At 35.6% G+C, this 18927-nt stretch overlaps 1 protein-coding gene across 2 annotated transcripts in view; it reads left to right on the forward strand.

Moving 5' to 3' along the window:
* Positions 1–18927, forward strand: part of LOC111160357 (sprouty related EVH1 domain containing 1) — a 108807-nt gene that overhangs the window by 70576 nt on the left and 19304 nt on the right. Inside the window, exons 3-5 of one of the 2 annotated variants that reach the window (XM_022523418.1) lie at positions 6760–6928; positions 10240–10289; positions 17505–17543. In XM_022523418.1, the coding sequence (XP_022379126.1) occupies positions 6760–6928; positions 10240–10289; positions 17505–17543 (258 nt within the window). The remainder of the gene's footprint in view (positions 1–6759; positions 6929–10239; positions 10290–17504; positions 17544–18927) is intronic. The other variant, XM_022523427.1, reaches the window with a different exon arrangement.

The following is an 18927-nucleotide window of genomic DNA, read 5'->3' on the forward strand; positions in this document are numbered from 1 at the left end:
TTAATGATTGATTTATACTGGCTGATTTGGTCTATCAGGCTCATCAGAATTATCTTGGCTTGATGTTTCTGTTTTGTGTGGTTTTCTTTTAAGATTTTATTTATTTACTTGACAGACAGAGATCACAAGTAGGCAGAGAGAGAGGAGGAAGCAGGCTCCCCAGCAAGCAGAGAGCCCGATGCGGGGCTTAATCCTAGGACCCTGAGATCATGACCTGAGCCGAAGGCAGAGGCTTATCCCACTGAGCCACCCAGGCGCCCCTTGATGTTTCTGTTTTATATCTCATTGTGATATATTGCACATCCTTTCCATTACATTCCAACTGCCATTAAACTGCTAATGATAGTTAGTAGCCTCCCTGATAGCTAAATTAAAGCCCAAACTCTTTGACCCCAAATTATTGACTTTTCTAACTTTATATTTTTTCACTACTTTTGCTTTATTAGAATCTAAATAGAATGTGGCATGTCTTTAATAGATTAGTTGATTGATATTATTCCTTTAATTGATCAACAGATATTTGAGTGCCTTCTGTGTGCTAGACTTTTTAAGTTTATGATATAGTATGATGGTTTGATTTAGACTTCTTACAATAGTCTGCTTGGGCAGCCATAAGAAAATGCCACAGATTGGCTGCTTTAAACAGTGGAAATTCATTGTGAAGTCCAAGATCTAGGTGCTAACTGTTTCATTTTCTGATGAGAACTTTTCTTCCTAGATTTCAGAACGATGCAGTTCAATCCATTACAGTTCCTATTCAGTTCCACTGGTTTGTCTGTTGATTGCTAAGTGAATATTTCACTTTTTAGTTTTAGTTTTATGTAGTTTAATATCTGCTAATACTAGTTTTCCCCTTGTTAGCAGTTTTTACCCTTTTTTATTGGTATATCTCTGCTCATTCAAAACACTGAACAATTTGTCTTTTTTTTTTTTTTTTTTTTTTTTTTTTTTTTTTTTTTTTTTTTTTTTTTTTTTTTTTTTTTTTTTTTATTTTCTATTTTTTTTTTTTTTTTTTTTTTTTTTTTTTTTTTTTTTTTTTTTTTTTTTGGTATAGGTACACTCATTTTTTTTCCCTAGGCACATCAAAAATGTTTGACTATAAATGCTATTTTGGGGAGGAGGGGGAGTCATTTCTGGTATCCTTTAAAGCTTATTCATGAAACTTACCTTTCTTTTGTATAGCATTAGCTAGAACTTCAGAATAATATTAAATGTTGGTGCTAATGTTGGCTTCTTTGTGAATTTAATGGGATTTCTGGTGTTGTAGACACAAGTATAATTTAGCTATTGCTTTGAGATGTCCTTTATTATAAGAAAGTGTCCTTAATGTCTCTTAGGTTCCCCTACCAGAAGTTGATACTCATTTTTCTGAAATCTAGTTGTGCAGATGTTCTGTAGACTTTTTAATTGATATTTTTATTGTGAAAATTATAGATTACTAGTTGTTACTGTAAGGAATAATATGAAGAGATCCTGTTACTTTGGTAACATTTTCAAAACTATAGTATTACAGTCAATATATATTCACATCGGTAAAAACCATGATCTTTAGGTTTCCCTACTTTTACTAGTACTTATTTGGGTGTAGAGCTATACAGTTTTACCATCCACAGAAAAGATACAGAACAATTCAGTAATCACGAGAATCCTCCCTCCTGTTACTCTTTTATAACTACATCCTCTTCCTCTTTCCCCTGGCAACCACCCATCTGTTCTCCACTTCGCTACTTCTGTAATTTCAAAAATGTTATATAATTGGAATCATAAGTAAGTAACCTTTCAGGATTGGCTTTTTTCATTGACCTTTGTTCCCTGAGGGTTCATTCAGGTTGTATATCAGTAGTTTGTTCCTTCTTATTACTGGCTAGTGTTCTGTGATGTCTTTGTACCAAATTTGTTTAACCATTGACTCATTGAAGGACATGTAAGCTGTTCGCAATTTTGGGCTATTGCAAATAAAGCTGCTCTGAACATTCATGTACTAGGGTTTTTTTTTTTTTTGAATCCAAGTTTTATTTCTCTGGAATAAATGACCAAGAGTGCAGTTGTTGAATGTATGATAGTTTCATAAGAAACTGCCAGACTTTTTCCCAGAATGGCTCTGCCATGTTACATTTCCTTTAATGTTGTTTTGTTTTAGTTTGGCAGTTCGGAGATCTAACAGCCTATGGGAGCTTGGGAAAGAGCCAAGTAAAGAAGCAGGGGTTATTGCCTGTGCCCAAGAATTTTAGGTGGTTGTTTGTGCAGCCACCAGGAGTTAGAACAGTGTCTTAATTAGAAGTCAGTGACCAGTTTTCTCCAATTTCTGCTGGTAGCAGTCTCTTCTAAATCCTCTACAGGGGATAATCTTCTTGCTGGTGGTCTTCATCTCTCTCAGGTGCTGAAGGAATGACAATGTATCTCATTTTCCATTTCCTCATCCCCTTTTACTCTTCCTACTGATTCAGTTTCTCTGATGGTTACAAGTCTCTGGTGGTTTTCTGTTTTCAGTCAGTTTTGATTAAGTTTTTCTAGGAAATTGGCTATTTCACTTTTTAAAATTTGGGTTTATAAAACCTTACACTGTATTCTTTGTTACTTTCTAAAGTTTTGCCGTGGTTTCAGTTTTGTTCCACTTTGATTCCTAATTCTGTTTATTTATACTTAAAAAAAAAAAAGATTTTATTTAAAGAGAATGTGCAGGGGAGAGGGGAGGGCCAGACAGAGGGAGGGGGAGAGAGAATCTTAAGCAGAGTCCACACTGAGTGGGGACCCAAGGTGGGGCTCAGTCTCACAACCCTGAGATCATGACCTGAGCTGAAACCAAGAGTCTGACACTTAACTGACTGTGCTACTCAAGTGCCCCCATTTATTTGTGCTTTTATGCCTTTTTTTGTTTGTCTATTTCATTTCTTTGCAAAGAGTCAACTTTTAGCAAGAATAGGATAAGATCTCCTGTACATCTTTTACCCAAATTCATGAAATCCACCCCCCCTTCCATATACCAATTCTTTAACATTTTGGCCTGTTGGTTTTGTTACTCTCTCTCCCTCCCCCAGGACGGACGGACGGACGGACGGACACACACACACACACACACACACACACACACACACACACACAGTTTCTGAACTATTTGAAGTAGGTTGCATATATTCTGCCCTTTACCTCTTAGTACCTCAGTGTATTTTTCCTGAGAACAGGGATATTTTCTTAGTCACAGTTTAATTATCCTATTTAGGAAGTTTAACATAAATATGGTACTTGAATCTACCATTTTCCAGTTTTGTCAACTGTCCTAAAAATGTTCTTAGAACATTTTTGTTCCTTCAGTATGAGATTACATAGTACTTAGATGTAACGACTTTATTCTCCTTTAATCTAGAGCAGATCCTCAGTCTTTTCTTTATGACATACATGTATTTAAAGAATATTGACTCCCTCCCTTCTGTTGTAGCTGAACTGCTGTTTTGTGAGAAACACTGTCATTGTTCCTCCTGTTCCTTTTTAAAAATGTCTAAATTCCACTCAGCTCAGAACATGCCATGAAAGACAAATTTTTATTAATAGATAATTAGTAAAATACTGTATTTGATAATACAGTATTGTTTGATATTTCTTGGTGTTTTTATAAAGGATTTTATATCCTCCAGAAAACTAGATATGAAGCAACTATTTGAGATAATAATTCTTGATTTTGGTTAGAAGTAATCTAATTTGAATTTGGCATTTTTATTTCAAAAATGAAATGATTTTTCCTCGGAGTCAAAGATAGTTCATAAAGTTACTCGTGAAAAAACTTAAGCTTGGTTGCCAGCTGTACTACTTCTTAGATAATACAATTTGTAAACCTGTAATTAGCTCTTTGTAAGGTAGCAGCTATAATAAAGTACATAGTAGTTTGAAAGTACATATTTAATTTTACTCTGCTCTCCCAAATTGTTGGTTGTTATTAATGAAAACAAAAATGCACTTGTACCCATTTTTGACTTGGTCTATTTTAAGTACTTCTGGCAAACAGTCCAGTAATTTTATGATGAGAGTTTTGCTCTATATTTCCCAAAATAACTTGGAATATATCTTCAGAAGTTTTAGTTATTTAGTGACTGTGGCATTTTCCTCTTCCCCCCTTTTATAAAATACCCTAGAATTTCTTTCAGAAGGAAGAAAAACATTGGAGACTGAAATTTTTCACTGCCTTTAGAATCCATTAACTTTAGCTTCTCAGAATCTATCCATAAGCTCTTTGAGCTCCTGAGTGCTTTTTATTTATCATTCAAATTTCTCCTCCTTCTTTATTAAAAAAAAAAGTCTTCTCACAAATACTGATCTAGTTTTTCATAGCAGTTATTGTATTATGGATTAGTGCTGTCACCTCATGACCAACATCACCATTACTACTACTGTTTATTGAAGGTTTACTATGTGTCAGTTTCAAAACAGTGTTAAAATTCTACTGCTTCTTAAAATGCTCACGCACTTACCTTTATTGAGATCTTTATTTCTCCATACAGCTTCAAGTTACTGTCTAGTATCATTTCATTTCACTTTGTAGGATTTCTTTGAGCTTTTTTTTTTGCAGGATAGATCTAGTGGGAACATTCTCTCAGCTTTTGTTTATCTGAGAATGTCTTAATTTCTATCCTACTTTCAAGGGGCAGTTTTGCCCAGAATAAAGGATTGACTTTTTTTTTTTCTTTTAGTACTTTGAATATATCTGCCCACTGTCTTCTGGCCCCCAAAGTTTCTAAAGATAAATCTGCTAATACTTTTTTTTAGGATCCCTTGAATGTGGTGGTTCACGTGTATCTTGCTGCTTTCAAGATTCTCTCTCTGTTTGATGTGTGGCTGTCTTTTGAATTCATCTTATTTGGAGTTCGTTGAGCTTCTTTGATGTTTATATTGATGTCTTTCATCAAATTTATGAAGTTTAAATTATTGTTTCTTCACATATTCTCTTTGCCCCTTTTCCTTTTCTCTTTCTAAAGCTCCCACAATGTATGTTGGTTCTTTTTTTTTTTTTTTCTTTTAAAGATTGATTTATTTATTTTGTGAGGTGGGGGGTGGAGCAATGCAGAGGGGCAAAGGGAGAAGGAGAGAGAATCCCAAGCCGACTTCATCCTGAGAGCAGAGCCCTACGCAGGCTCAAGCTCATGACCCTAAGATCACAGAGCCAAAATCAAGGCTCTAACGCTTAACCAACTAAAACACCCCCACGTTAGTCCTCTTGATGCTGTCCCACAGGTCCTTTAAGCTGTTTGCTTTTCTTTAATCTTTTTTCTTTCTATTCTTCAGACTCAATAATGTCCATTGTCTATTTTTAAGTTCATAGATCTTTTTCTGCCTGTTCAAATCTGCTTTTGAATCTCTGTAGTGAATTTTTTGTTTTATTTGTTGTACTTTACAGCTCCAGAATTTCATTTCTTTTTAGATTTTCTCTTTATTAATACTTTCATTTTGTTTGTAGGTCATTTTCTTGACTTTTTCCTTAAAACAGTTTTGTGGGTCTTTTTTAAAGCATTTGTCTAATATATGTGCTCTGCCTTTTTTAGGGACAGTTTCTGTTGGTTTTCTTTTTATTTACAGTGGGAAAATGAAAAAAATGAATTTACCGTTTGTGTGCCTTGAGCTTTTTTGTTGAACATTGAGTCTAATTATGTGGTAACTCTGGAAATCACATTGTCCCCCTTCCATAAGATTTGCGCTTTTTTTCCCCTTTTAAATTGTTGTAGGTTGTCTCTGCTGAGGATCTGCCTGAAGTGTAAATTTAGGTCTTCTCATGTCTTTTCTGAGTATTTCCTTGGATATGAATAGTCACTTTCTGATTTTCCCCATGAATGTAATTGTTTTTGAATGTCCTCCTCTTTAGTGTTTGGCACCCAAAATGGGAAAAAGTTAAAAAAAAAAAAAGATAGCTAAAAAAGGATGCTGATCCTTTAAATAACCTGGACATCTCTTCCATTTGTCGAGGAGGGACTTGCAACAATAAGGGAAGGTATAACAACTATGGCTGTCCTCTCCTTCATCTGCATCTCTCAGCTATCAGTAATCAGAGCACACGGATTGCTGATACTTGGAGGACACGGTCCTTTTTACCCACCCTGGCTTCTGTGATTTGTGTGAGCTGCTCTAAGGAACATGTTGTATATACCTCCCTGCCATGGGGTTTGGGTAGCTGCTACTGTACTAATGCTGAAATTGACCAATTAACCCCAATTTACTGTCTGTGTCTTCCCTTGGGAATTGCAAACCTAACAGACTTCAGAGTTCCAACATAGTTCTGTCAGACAGATTCTGCCAGTGTAATTGTTGTTTAGGTGGGGAGAAAGTTTCCTTCTTACTTTGTCATCTTCCCAAAATCCTCTTTAATCTCATTTAAAAATTTCTGTATTGAGGGGCGCCTGGGTGGCTCAGTGGGTTAAAGCCTCTGCCTTCAGCTCGGGTCATGATCCCAGGGTCCTGGGATCAAGCCCTGCATCGGGCTCTCCGCTCAGCAGGGAGCCTAATTACCCCCTCTCTCTGCCTGCCTCTCTGCCTACTTGTGATCTCTCTCTCTCTGTCAAATAAATAAATAAAATCTTAAAAAAAAATTTCCGTATTGAGTGACTTTATGAAATAGATTAAATAGCAAGACCTCTACATTATTAGGGCAGTAATAGAGGGGAGGAAATGCATTTACTGAAATATAATAGCTCTTATTCTCACCTCAATTTGTATTTAAGAGCTACATTAGATTATTTGATATATGTATAGTAATCTTTGGCATTTAACTTTTGGCAGGTGGTTTTGGAATGTATGCTTAAAAAAGACCTCATTTACAATAAGGTCACTCCAACATTTCACCACTGGAAGATTGATGACAAGAAATTTGGCCTTACCTTTCAAAGTCCTGCTGATGCTAGGGCTTTTGATAGAGGCATTCGAAGAGCTATAGAAGATATATCTCAAGGTAGGTTTTCTTGACTATTTTCTTAATTTGTTTATCGTATATGTAGTAGAGTAGAGTGACTTTAAGGAGGTCATCTTTTGTGATATATGTGATTAGTTTTGAAAGCTCACTGTAGGCAAAGATAAAATAATAGGTTTTTAAATCTGTTTTATATTTGTCACACATGCCACTTACATGTGTTTTCTTGAACCCATTAATAGCAGCCATCAGATAATGCAAATGTTTTTAAGTAGGAGTGTGAAGAGGGAATAGGCAGAACTTTCAAAATCCTTGTGTGTTATTATTATCAATCATATCCTTGTTTTGGTCATAAAAAAGAACATTCCTAATAATCAAATATAGTTGACCCTTGAACAACATGGGCTTGAACTGTGCCAGTCTACTAGATGTGGATTATTTTACAATACAGTACCATGAATATATTTTTCTCTTCCTTATAATTTGCTTGCTAATGTTTTCTTTTCTCTATTTTATTCTAAGAATACAGTACATATAACATACAAAGTATATGTTGAAACTATTTATATTATTGGTAATGCTTCAGTCAGCAATGGTAGTTAAGTGTTTGGGGAATGAAAAGTGGTATGTGGATTTTTAACAGCATTGGGGTGGGGCAGGGGTTGATGTCCCTGACCCCTGTGTTGTTCATGGTTCAACTGTATTTGGTTATTATTTCATATGTAGGCTCTATTTTTCCTATGCCAAACCTTTTCTTGAAACTCTTCACCTGATTTCATTATTGAGGGTTGGTAGAGACCAGAGTCCCATGCATCTCTTTGTATATGTTGCCAGTCTGTTGAGATTGTTAACTCTAAAGCCTGCAGGTTTTAAAGGGAAAAAGAATATATTTAGATGTAAGACTGGCCTCTGCTTAATTAAGGAAAAAGAAATCACTTTAAAGCCCATTTCATCCCCAAAATGAAGTTATAATTAAGACTTGATTTGTTTTTCTAATAAAGAAGGAAAATTGTCTCTATAAATAGAAATCAACTTCTATATAAAGTAACTGAATCAAAATATATTAGCAGCATTGTGATTTGTTGTATTTTGAAAATAACATCTTACTAGGAAAATTAGAAAAAATGAATGAGACTGACCATAGGCAAGAACCTGGAAATGCTTCGACAGATCTGTACTGATAGTCCATGAAACTGTGCTTAAGTAATTTATTTAGCTATTTTAAAAGATGAGAGATTGATAAACAGTGATTTCCAGTTCAGAAAAATTTTTGTGGAATGATAACATTCATTTTATCTTTATTACAAGAACCTGTAAGTTCTTTCTAGATCATTGTTCTCAATGTTGGCTGCACATTTTAGTCACCTGGGATACTTTGCAAAATAGAATAACTGGTCCGTACTCTGACTATTTGAATCTGTCTGCCTAGGGACAGGAGCTGAGGCATCCATTTTTTGTTTGTTTGTTTGTTTTTGAAGTTCCTCCTATTTCAAATGTGATGAAGAATTGTGAAATGATTCTATTATGAATTTAGAGGGGAAAAAAAGTCCCTGAGGTCCTGTGGTAGTGGCTGTGGCTCTCAAACCACTTCAAGAAATAAAAAAGACATGAAGCCCTATGCCTCATCCCATAGATTCTGGCAATACTGGTTTGAGAATATACTGTGGTACCAGCATCTTTTCTGAAATTTCCCCAGTTGATTCTGATATTTAGCTATTGCTCAAGTACTGCTACTTTAAAAAGATAATCATTATCTATGGCTGCTAGAATTTTTAATTTATTTTTACTTTTTCCTTTTTTTATTAAGCTTTTTATCTTCATTCCAGTATATGTATATATAGCACATATAGTGTTACATTAGTTTCAGGTGTATGATACAATGATTCAGCAATAATATACATTACTCAGTGTTCATCATAAGTGTATTCTTATTCCCCCTCACATATTTCACCCACCCCCAAGCACCTCCCCTGTCATAACCATCAGTTTATTCTTTATAGTTAAGAGTCTCATTCTTGATTTCTGTCTCTCTTTTTCATTTGCTCTTTTGTTTTGTTTCTTAAATTCCTCGTGTGAATGAAATCATATGGTATCTGTCATTCTCTGACTTTGCTTAGCATTATACTCCCTGATTCTGTCCATGGTGTTGCAAATGGCAAGGTTTCATTCTTTATGGCTGGATAGTATTCCACTGTATATATATACCACCTCTTCTTTATCCATTCATCTATCAGTGGACACTTGGGCTGCTTCCATATTTGACTATTGTAAATAATGCTGCAATAAACATAGAGGTGTATGTATCCCTTTGAATTAGTGTTCTTGTATTTTTTTGTGTAAATAGTAATGTGATTACTTTCTGAGGAACTTCCATACTGTTTTCCACAGTGGCTGTGCACCAATTGCATTCCCTAAAGTGTTATTACTTTGAAGCCACACTCATGGCTCCATAAAAGGATATTTCTTTAACTGGGATCAAATAGATTAGGATTAAATTTCATGTTTTAAAGGACAGCTTATATATGTAGAGAAGCCTACAAACTCCTTGCCAGGTAGAATAGTTACAGTACTAATCTATCTTGTTATTTTTGAACATTTTTTAAAACATACTGGTTAGTGTTATTACCAGCCACTGTATAAACTTCCACCAGTCCCATTATATTTCTTTTACTTAGTCTTCCATGACAATAAGAATAAAATATGCAACCCTTTCGGAAGGACAAATTTCTGCTCATCTCCATGTCAGCTATATCTCTCAAGGGTAGCATAAACTAAGAATACTTTGCTAAGACATCCTTCCTTATTAATTTATTAAAACTAAAGAGCCTCTTGAACACTAGGAAAATATACAGAGAGACATTGATACACAAAGATCAATAGCAACAACTGGCTATTGGCTGTAAACAGTGGTTTAAGGCTTATTTGTTTTCTTTCTTGCAAAAGCAACTAAAATCTTTGTTTGGGGTATTAAATACTGTTTTCTGGGTAAGAATATTTAGAAAATTGAATAAATCACATGTGGGTAACACCAGAGAAATTTTAACGCATATACCCTGCCTAGCAGTTTGAGCATTTTAGAAAGAGCAGGGGTAGGGCTTACTAGAGATAGTACACTTTCACAGAGAACATCTCGTTAGAAAATTACTGGAAATATACCCATAAAAGAGGAAAACATTCACTTTATTCTCCTAACAAAGAGGCAGGTATGAGTGGCCAACATCTGACTTGTTGCCAGGCAGCCCAGAATGATCTCTGATCAGTTCTATAGTATTGTAATGATTTAATCAGTTAGTCAATTATTAAAACCTAAGACAAAAATTCTTTGCGTAATTAACATCTACCTGTTTTCTTAGGATGCCCAACATTTAAAAATGAAGCTGAAGGAACAGAAGATGACTTACAAGTAAGTAGTTTGCCTTGAAAGGAATTTCTGAATGTAAGGATAGGGAGGAAATCACTAACCTTAAGAAACAAACAACTTATATAAATGTCTAAGAAAATTTCTTGACACTGTATTTGTTTTTTTTTATTTAATTTAATTTAATTGTGTGTGTGTGTTCCAGAATTCATTGTTTATGCACCTCACCCAGTGCTCCATGCAGTATGTGCCCTCCTTAATACCCACCACCAGACTCACCCAACCCCCGCCCCCTCAACACAGTATTTGTTAACAAACACAGAGAAACAGAAGCAGTAGGATGTGTGGGCATGATATAGGTATGCATGTGTTATAGAGAGTTTGTTTTTGTTTGGTTTCCTTGGATTAGTTTGTTGTTGGTGGTGGTTCGTTTTTTTGGTTTGTTTTTTTAAAGGAATGGGCTTAGTCATTGTGGGGACTGACAAGTCAGAAATGCACAGGGTAGGTAGGCAGGCATGTATGGCAGTTTTGACACACTTTGATGTCTCAGTTTTGAGTTGGAATGCAGTCTCATGGCAGACTTCCTCTTTGGGGGACCTAAGTCTTTTTTTTTTTTTTAAGTCTTTTCATAATGAGACCTGTCTGCTTTATGGAGGGTAATCTCCTTTACTTAAAATATACTGATTTAAATGTTAGTCACATCTGAAAGTGCCTCCACAATGTTTGGACTGGTGTTTGACTGAACAGCTTGGCACTATAGCCTAGCCAAGTTGACAGATAAAATTAACCATCAAATATAGGCAAGGTACTTGTATAAAGAATTCACAAAAAAGGAATTGCATATTGTTAGTAAGTGTATATGAACAGTGGTAAGCAGCAGGTAGTATAAATTAACATTTTTTAGTTATCAAAGGAAGAAAGGTTTAAAAATTGACAACACCCCCCCGCCCCAGGGTATCTGGGTGACTCAGATGGTTAAGTGTCCAACTCTTGATTTCAGCTCAGGTCATGATCTCAGGGTCCTGGGATCCAGTCCCGCATCGGGCTCTCAGCTCAGCGGGGAGCCTGCTTCCCTCTCTCTCTCTCTCTGCCTGCCTCTCTGCCTACTTGTGATCTATCTCTGTCAAATAAACAAATAAAATCTTTTAAAAAAATAAATAAAAGGTGCATTTCTTAAAAAAAAAAGTCAGTGGATTTTGTAAAAAACTGTTGTTTCCATCATTGTATTTGCTACTAGTACTGTTTATATCAAGGCTTTGGTATAGAGTTAAAAATGGGGATGATATTAACGAAGAATAATAAATTTATTTCAGGAGCAGACAAAAGAATGAAAAGTTAGAATTAGGAGGAGGCTAGTGAAGAGAATTACTGTAGTATAAAGAGCAGCAAGAGTAGTTATTCTGTTAGCTCCTTAGGATGGCAACTTCATAGTAAGGTATCTCCAGTGCCCTCAATCCAAAATGTTGCACACACACACACTCAAACCCTTAAAGAGTTATTTATATTTTAGCTTCATTAGACACTAAAGCACTTGCTTGGTTTTTTTATTTTCATAATAAAATAAAAAATATGCAATGTCACTAGAGATTATAGTAGTAGGCTTCCATTTAAATGCAATTTTACTAAGCGATTTTCATATCAAGTTTTAACTTTTGGCTTTATATTCTTTGGTGTTTTTAAAATAGATTATTAAATTATATTCCTTTTGATAGAACCTAATTCTCCTCTCCCTGAGTATACATTATACTTAGTTCTTTCTTACCAAAGAGACTTATGGTAGAAGTGACAAAATGTGAATTCCAAGGGTTGATCATAAAAGACATTGCAGCTTCTTTCTGATGCTCTTGGATTGCTTGTACTAAAAATGACAACTCTCATAGGATTAGGATACTCAAACAACCCAGTGGAGATGTCCATGTGGTAAGGAACTGAAGTCTTGTGACAATATACAGTGTTAGTGAGCCATCTGGTAAGCCAGTCATTTACTCCCAAACAAGCCTTTAGATGACTGTAGCCATAGTTGATGTTTTGACTGTAACTTACTGGAGACTGTGAGCCAGAACCCTTTCAGTTAACAGTCAAAATTCTTAATTTCTGACCTACAGAAATCGTTGAAGCTGTTAAGTTTGGGGGTAATTTGTAACTAATACAGATTTAGGTACCCATAAATGGGGTGCTACTGTAACACATACTTTAAAAGCCAGTAAAGGCTTACATGAAAATGAAGAAAACCATATTGGAAGCTGGGAGAAAGGGAGTTGCTACGTAGTGGCACAGAAGGGTTAGCAACAATGTCACTTGCAGTAATATGGGCCTTAGAAAATGTATCCAAGGGGACGCATGGGCGGTTCAGTGGGTTAAAGCCTCTGCCTTTGACTCAGGTCATGATCCCGGGTCCAAGCCCCGCATTGAGCTCTCTGCTCAGCAGGGAGCCTGCTTCCTCCTCTCTCTCTGCCTGCTTCTCTGCCTACTTGTGATCTCCATCTGTCAAATAAATAAATAAAAATCTTTAAAAAAAGAAAAAGAGAAAGAAAATGTATCTAAGGAGCTAGGTGACCTAGCTAAGAAGATTTTTCAAGCAGAAGGTAAAAAGTGTTGCTTGGTTTCTTCTTTCTGCTTATAGGAAATGGGGTAAGGAAGGGCTCCTAAACAAAATGGAGCCAGGACCTGCTGGTTTGAAAATTCTCATCCTCTTAGTATATCAGACTATGCCAAAATTAGGAAATGGCTTCTAGGCAAAGATCAGATCCAGGGCACTCTCAGAATAGCTTTGTCTAAAGATGAAGCCAAGTGTGTGATTTATAAAATCCATTCTTAAGACCTCAGAAAGATCTAAGGTATGCCTCCAAGAACCTTTCAATCAAACTGATGGGGCTTATTATCAGATTAGGGTGTCCCTTAGCAAAAATTTAAAGTAGAGAAGCGTTTTATTTTGGATTTGTGACTCTGCTTTATGTCTAATGGTGTGAACCCCGATAAGAATCACAAGAGACCCACAGTGTTTTCAAAAGAGTTATTTTGGCAGAAGTATCACCACCTTGGACCAAAGAGTGGCCATTTAGGTTCCCAAAATTCTGGTAGGAGTCAGGTTAAAACATTCTATACGCATGAATGTAAACGTGGGCTACCTTTCAAAAAATGGAAGGGTGACTCAGAAATCAGAGACCAAATCTCCAAGGCCAGAGCCAAGAGCCATGGAGAATTCTTCCTAGGTCCTAAGTTCTCTTCATGCAACTTGTAAGATGGGTCCACCTTCATTTCAGAATTACTTTGGATCTGACTCCATTGTGCCTCCCTATTTTCTTCTGTACACGATGGTGTTAAAACAATTTTCCTCCCTATCCTGCCCTTGTATTTTGGGTATGTGTAGGGCAGATAATTTGTCACTTTAGTTCCCAGGTCTTCACGTTGGGAGAAATTATATTCAGATGACTGTACTTAAGGAACTATACCTGAGAAGTTTCATCTGTACATGGATCTATTTCGATCACATCATCCTGGATGTGAAGTTGTTGCTCTAAAGAGATGAGACTTCTGGGGAGCCTTGGGAGGGGGATGAGTGTGTGTATTTTGTATGTGAGAAAACTGTAAATTATTTGTCCAAAAAGTGGTGAACAGTAGTGGTTTTAAAATATGTCCACAAATTCTTTCATACTCCTGTCTTCATTCTAGTCTAATTCCCCTCTCTTGGAGTGTCACTGTGCTTATGACTCACTTCTAACAAATAGAATGTGGAGGAAGTGAGAGTAGGTCCTAAGAAAATTTGTGGCTTCCATCTTGCTCTTTTTCTTGGATTACTCATTTTGGGAGAAGCTTGCTGCTGTGTGCAAGGATACTTGAGAGGTTCTGTGAGGAGATCCATGTGGTGAGGAACTAAGACCCTTTTTCAGCAGCCAGCAAGGAAATGGGTTGATCTTAGACAAAAGTCTTCTGCCTGAAACAAGCCTTCAGATAACTGCAGCCATGGCTAGTATCTTTACTGTGATGTCCTAAAGGACTGTAAGCCACAGCCATTCAGCTAAGGTGCTTCAAAATTTCTCACTCACAGAAACTGGGGGATAATAAATGTATGTTCTTTGAAGCTGCTGTTTTCTGGTAATTTATTGTGCAGGGATAGCTAACCAGTACACGAGCAGGAGGGAATATGATGAGAATGAAAGTTAACACCTGTAGTCATGTTCCTTTAATCCCTAATCTTCATCAGTTCTCAGTTTTTCAGATGATGTCTAGCTTAGGGTAAATTCTGTCTTTCAGTAGAAGAGTGTATTATATCTTGGTTTTATAGCCCTTTTGTAACAGAGAATATGTTCAGGTAGGAAAAAAATCGTCTTTATTGTTTAAAAAAGTCTAACCTGATTATATATACATTAACCTTAATTATATAAAGAAAGGAGTGGGGGATACTGAGATGCTAGCAAATATGTGAGATAAATTTTTCTGAACTTCCTGTTTGAAAAATTTTTAAAGAATCGATATCCAGAATTAGAACTATAGAAGAAAACTCATAAATATACCTTAGTGCCATTGATTTCATGATAGGCCAAAGTTTTTACTGTCATTCTTACTTCAGAATATATTAGAGATTATAAAATATTTTAATTTAATCACTGTATCAGAAATAAACTACATCATTGTTTTGTAATTCACCTTTGAGCTTGGCATAACTAAACATTTTGAAATTATTTCAAATACAACTTGGTTGTGATTCGTAGTAGTAGTTATGTCAGGTTTACTTCATTGGTGATTATTTGCAAAGGCAACGAAAATGGTTTTTTTTTTTTTTTTTAAAGATTTTATTTATTTATTTGACACAGAGAAAGAGATCACAAGTAGGCAGAGAGGCAGGCAGAGAGAGAGGAGGAAGCAGGCTCCCTGCTGAGCAGAGAGCCTGATGCGGGGCTTGATCCCAGGACCCTGAGACCATCACCTGAGCCGAAGGCAGAGGCTTAACCCCCTGAGCCACCCAGGCGCCCCCGAAAATGGGTTTTAAAGAATAACCCATTATCTTTTTTTTTTTTTTAAACCAGAAGAGGTAATGATTGTGTTTTATTTAGATCATTAAATGTCTTGAAGACATTAAAATATCAGAGTGGAAATCCTCTCCATTTTAATTATTTATTCAACAATTTATTCACCAGTTATTTGAGCACCTTTTCTGTTCTAAAGTTATACGAGGCATTTGGTTATTTGCTGGTGGGCCCTTTCTGCTTTCAGTAATTTTTGTGTCTTTGTCAGTCATCATAAATCAACAGGAAGATGTCTCCCTTTTTATTTATCTGTCTTTGAAGGGTTATATAAAATACATCATCATTTGGATTTTAAATCGCATTTTGCTCATCTTTTATCCCTGATGTTTTTAGTACAGTGCTGATGACATACCTAGGTGGTACCCAAGAAGGGTTTTTTAAAGAAAAACCTTCACACTTAGGATTTTTAACCTAGCTGTAAAAAAGTATGAATGTTGTTTTCATTGGTTTCTTTCTTTGACTGTTATAATGAGCCAGTTGGGGGGTGGGGGGAATGAGCCAGTTAAGGTGTTTTTGTTTTTGTTTTTTCAAAATGCTATCTCGTATTTGTTATTAAGATCATTTTTACAGTGTTTCTCCGACCAGAGAACAGCTCTTGTTGTTGAGATATGCTGGATTGGTAACAAAATCCATAAAACTGACCTCACAAGAGGCTGTGGTTCTAAGAGGAAAAGATCTCAGATTTCATGCTTTTGAGAGAAAAAAAGTTGACAGTTGATCCAAAGGGAAGGTTGTCTTATTTTTCCTTTTGGCCACTGAGAAATACTTGATTAACTTACTCTTTTGATAGTGTCATTTCTTAGCCAAAATCATTTAAGAGATAATGACTTATAGTTAGTTATTGATTGTTTAATGTAACTTTGGTTTAGGAAGGGGGATATGAAGTGTTCATGCAATAACTTTCAAAGGTGGTAACATTTTAATAAGGCTCTGTTTCTGAAAACTAAGTGGATAGGCATTTTTATCCTTTTTTAAAGATTTGTGTGCTTGGAGGGAGGGACAGTGTGAGCATGGGAGCAGAGCGCGGGACAGAGGGAAGGAATCTCCAACAGACCCACTGAGTGCAGAGCCACACTTGGGGGACTCAGTCTCACAACCCAGAGATCATGACCCAAGCCAGAGTCAAGAGTCAGATGCCCAACTAGCAGAGCCACCAAGGCACCTCCATGGAAAGACATTCTTTAGCTAGCAAATGGATGCTATGTTACTGTGACTGTCATCATCCTACATTAAGTACTGTTCCATAGTTGAGTTCCCAAAACTTTAGTATATTTCACATTGAGTTTTTGTTATCTAACAAGGGAGCAAAAGAACTATATAACCTTTTGCATAATGGTTTGTCATTTACATTTTGTTCTTGACTCTTAGACTAATACATCTTTAAGCAGAATATTTGGGCAGTGAGAAAATTACAAAGAAGAAATCAGGAATCATTTATTCCTACCCAGACATAACTGCTGTGAAAAATTTAGGTAGTTCTGCCTAGGTTTTTCTTTGTTCTTTTGCTTGTATTCAAATACATATTTCTTTATTTAAAGTACCATGATTGTGTGCGTGTTTTAAACATTTTATTTTTAAGTAATGTCTGTACCAAGTGTGGAGCTCAGACCTATAGCCCTAAGATCAAGAGTGTCATGCTCCGTGGACTGAGCCAGCTGGGCACTCCTTGATTGTGTTTTGAAAGGAGTCTTGTTTGTATTGGTAGTGGTAGTGATGGTGGTAGTTGAAATTTAAGTAGTATAAACCCTAAAATGTGAACCCCCAAAGTCTGACATGAGTTTTTGCATTTAGCCATTCTAATCACGTAACTGTGCCAGACAATTTATTTAACCATTCATGTTTTATTGAACCTTTATTTTCCACAGCCTCTTACATTAATTTTTGTTGGTATTTTTCCAGGTGTGACCTTAGGATAAAATCCTAAAAATAGATTTACCAGTTACAGGATTGTATAAATTTATATTGTTACCAGGAACAAAATAACTAAAAAACAAATTAACAGACAATAAACAATTCCTGAAAATCTAACACCACATTTAAGTCAAACTGACTTTATTAGAAAAGTAGTTTGGTTTGTTTGTTAATTAACCTAAGGTGGAAGACTTGTTTTCTTTTTTCTGTTTTTGTGGGACATTATGTCTTGGTACATTTCTCATTCCTTCCATATTGTTTCATCACTGATTACTGTGTTCAGATTGCTTAAAATTCTTTATGTGCTATTAATGTTTTTTAGACAAAGCTCACAGACAAATGCAAGATTAAAAACTCACAGGTTAGTGTATTCTTACTCTTAAACTAATCAAAGGAACTAAAGAAATCTAATGAGCAGAATAGGAGATAATTGTGGTCAAATCTAAAATGAATTGCTACTGGGTGCTACACCAAAATATTAATGATGATTTTGCTGGGCTTGTGGAATTGTAATTTTTTCTGTGCTTCGCAAGTTTGCATAATTTGAGTATATGATTTTAAATGCCAAAAGAAAAACAGTTTTTGTAACATTTTTAACATATGCAATGCTAAAATGTAAGACTCCTTCGTCAAAGAACATTTTAAAATTCTTCCATCATGCTAAAATTAACTAATAATATAATTACTAAAATCTTCTCTTGTTGGTTATAACCCAGACACACATTTTCAAACCTGTGTTTTGTGATACACAAAAATAAGAGTTCTTGAGCAGCAAGTAGACCAATAACACTTTTTCCACATGTGATTATTCATTGGGAATCATATTTTAAAAGGTTTGCAGAACAATGCTAAATTGTCTGTACTCAGAATTACACAGTAAGAAGGGATAAAGGGAGAAGAGGAGCAAAGTCTGTTTCTATTTTCTCCGCAGCTGTCATCTAGCCTTATGTTCTGATAGAGAGCTACAGCTGGAATTATTTTATTGTTTTACCCAGCATCCTATTGCCTCTACACATTAAATTGCTCTAGTAGTCTTAGAAAAAGAAAAGGCTACACAATCTCTTAGCAACCATAGGAGAATAATTATTATACCAGCCTCTGAGAGTGAAACAGATTCCCATTGTACATTAAATATTGGCATCGGTTACTATATAGATAACACAGATGAGCCTATGCCAGCACAATCCTAAGAGCATTGAATGTGGGTGTATAGGACTGCTATAGATAATTTTTTTAAAGCCAGAGAGCATGCAAATGTATGTACAGTCTTTATGTATATCATGTGTTAAATTTTCTGCTCTTGTGAAAGATTTTTGGCTTTACCCAACACCTAACTTTAGAATATGTCCATGTTCCCATAGTAATTGTTACTTTTAAGGGTTTGTAATTCCGTTAAAAACATTCAAATTTGACTAAGCTGAATACTTTTTTACTCAAAAAACTTAAGTTTTTACCAAAACTTAAAGTTTTGGTTTTTATTAATTTTTTTTTTCAAGATGTTAAAAATCTTTTACTTTGTCCACTTAAAGCATTAGTAGCTGGTATTAGGAAGTTTTATTTATTTATTTATTTTAATTTTTTTTTTTTTTTAATAAACATATATTTTTATCCCCAGGGGTACAGGTCTGTGAATCGCCAGGTTTACACACTTCACAGCACTCACCATAGCACATACCCTCCCCAATATCCATAACCCCACCCCCCCTCCCAACCCCCCTCCCCCCATCAACCCTCAGTTTGTTTTG

This window comes from Enhydra lutris, unplaced genomic scaffold, assembly GCF_002288905.1.
Source record: "Enhydra lutris kenyoni isolate GAN:26980312 unplaced genomic scaffold, ASM228890v2 scaffoldscaffold4, whole genome shotgun sequence".
Classification (NCBI taxonomy): domain Eukaryota; kingdom Metazoa; phylum Chordata; class Mammalia; order Carnivora; family Mustelidae; genus Enhydra; species Enhydra lutris.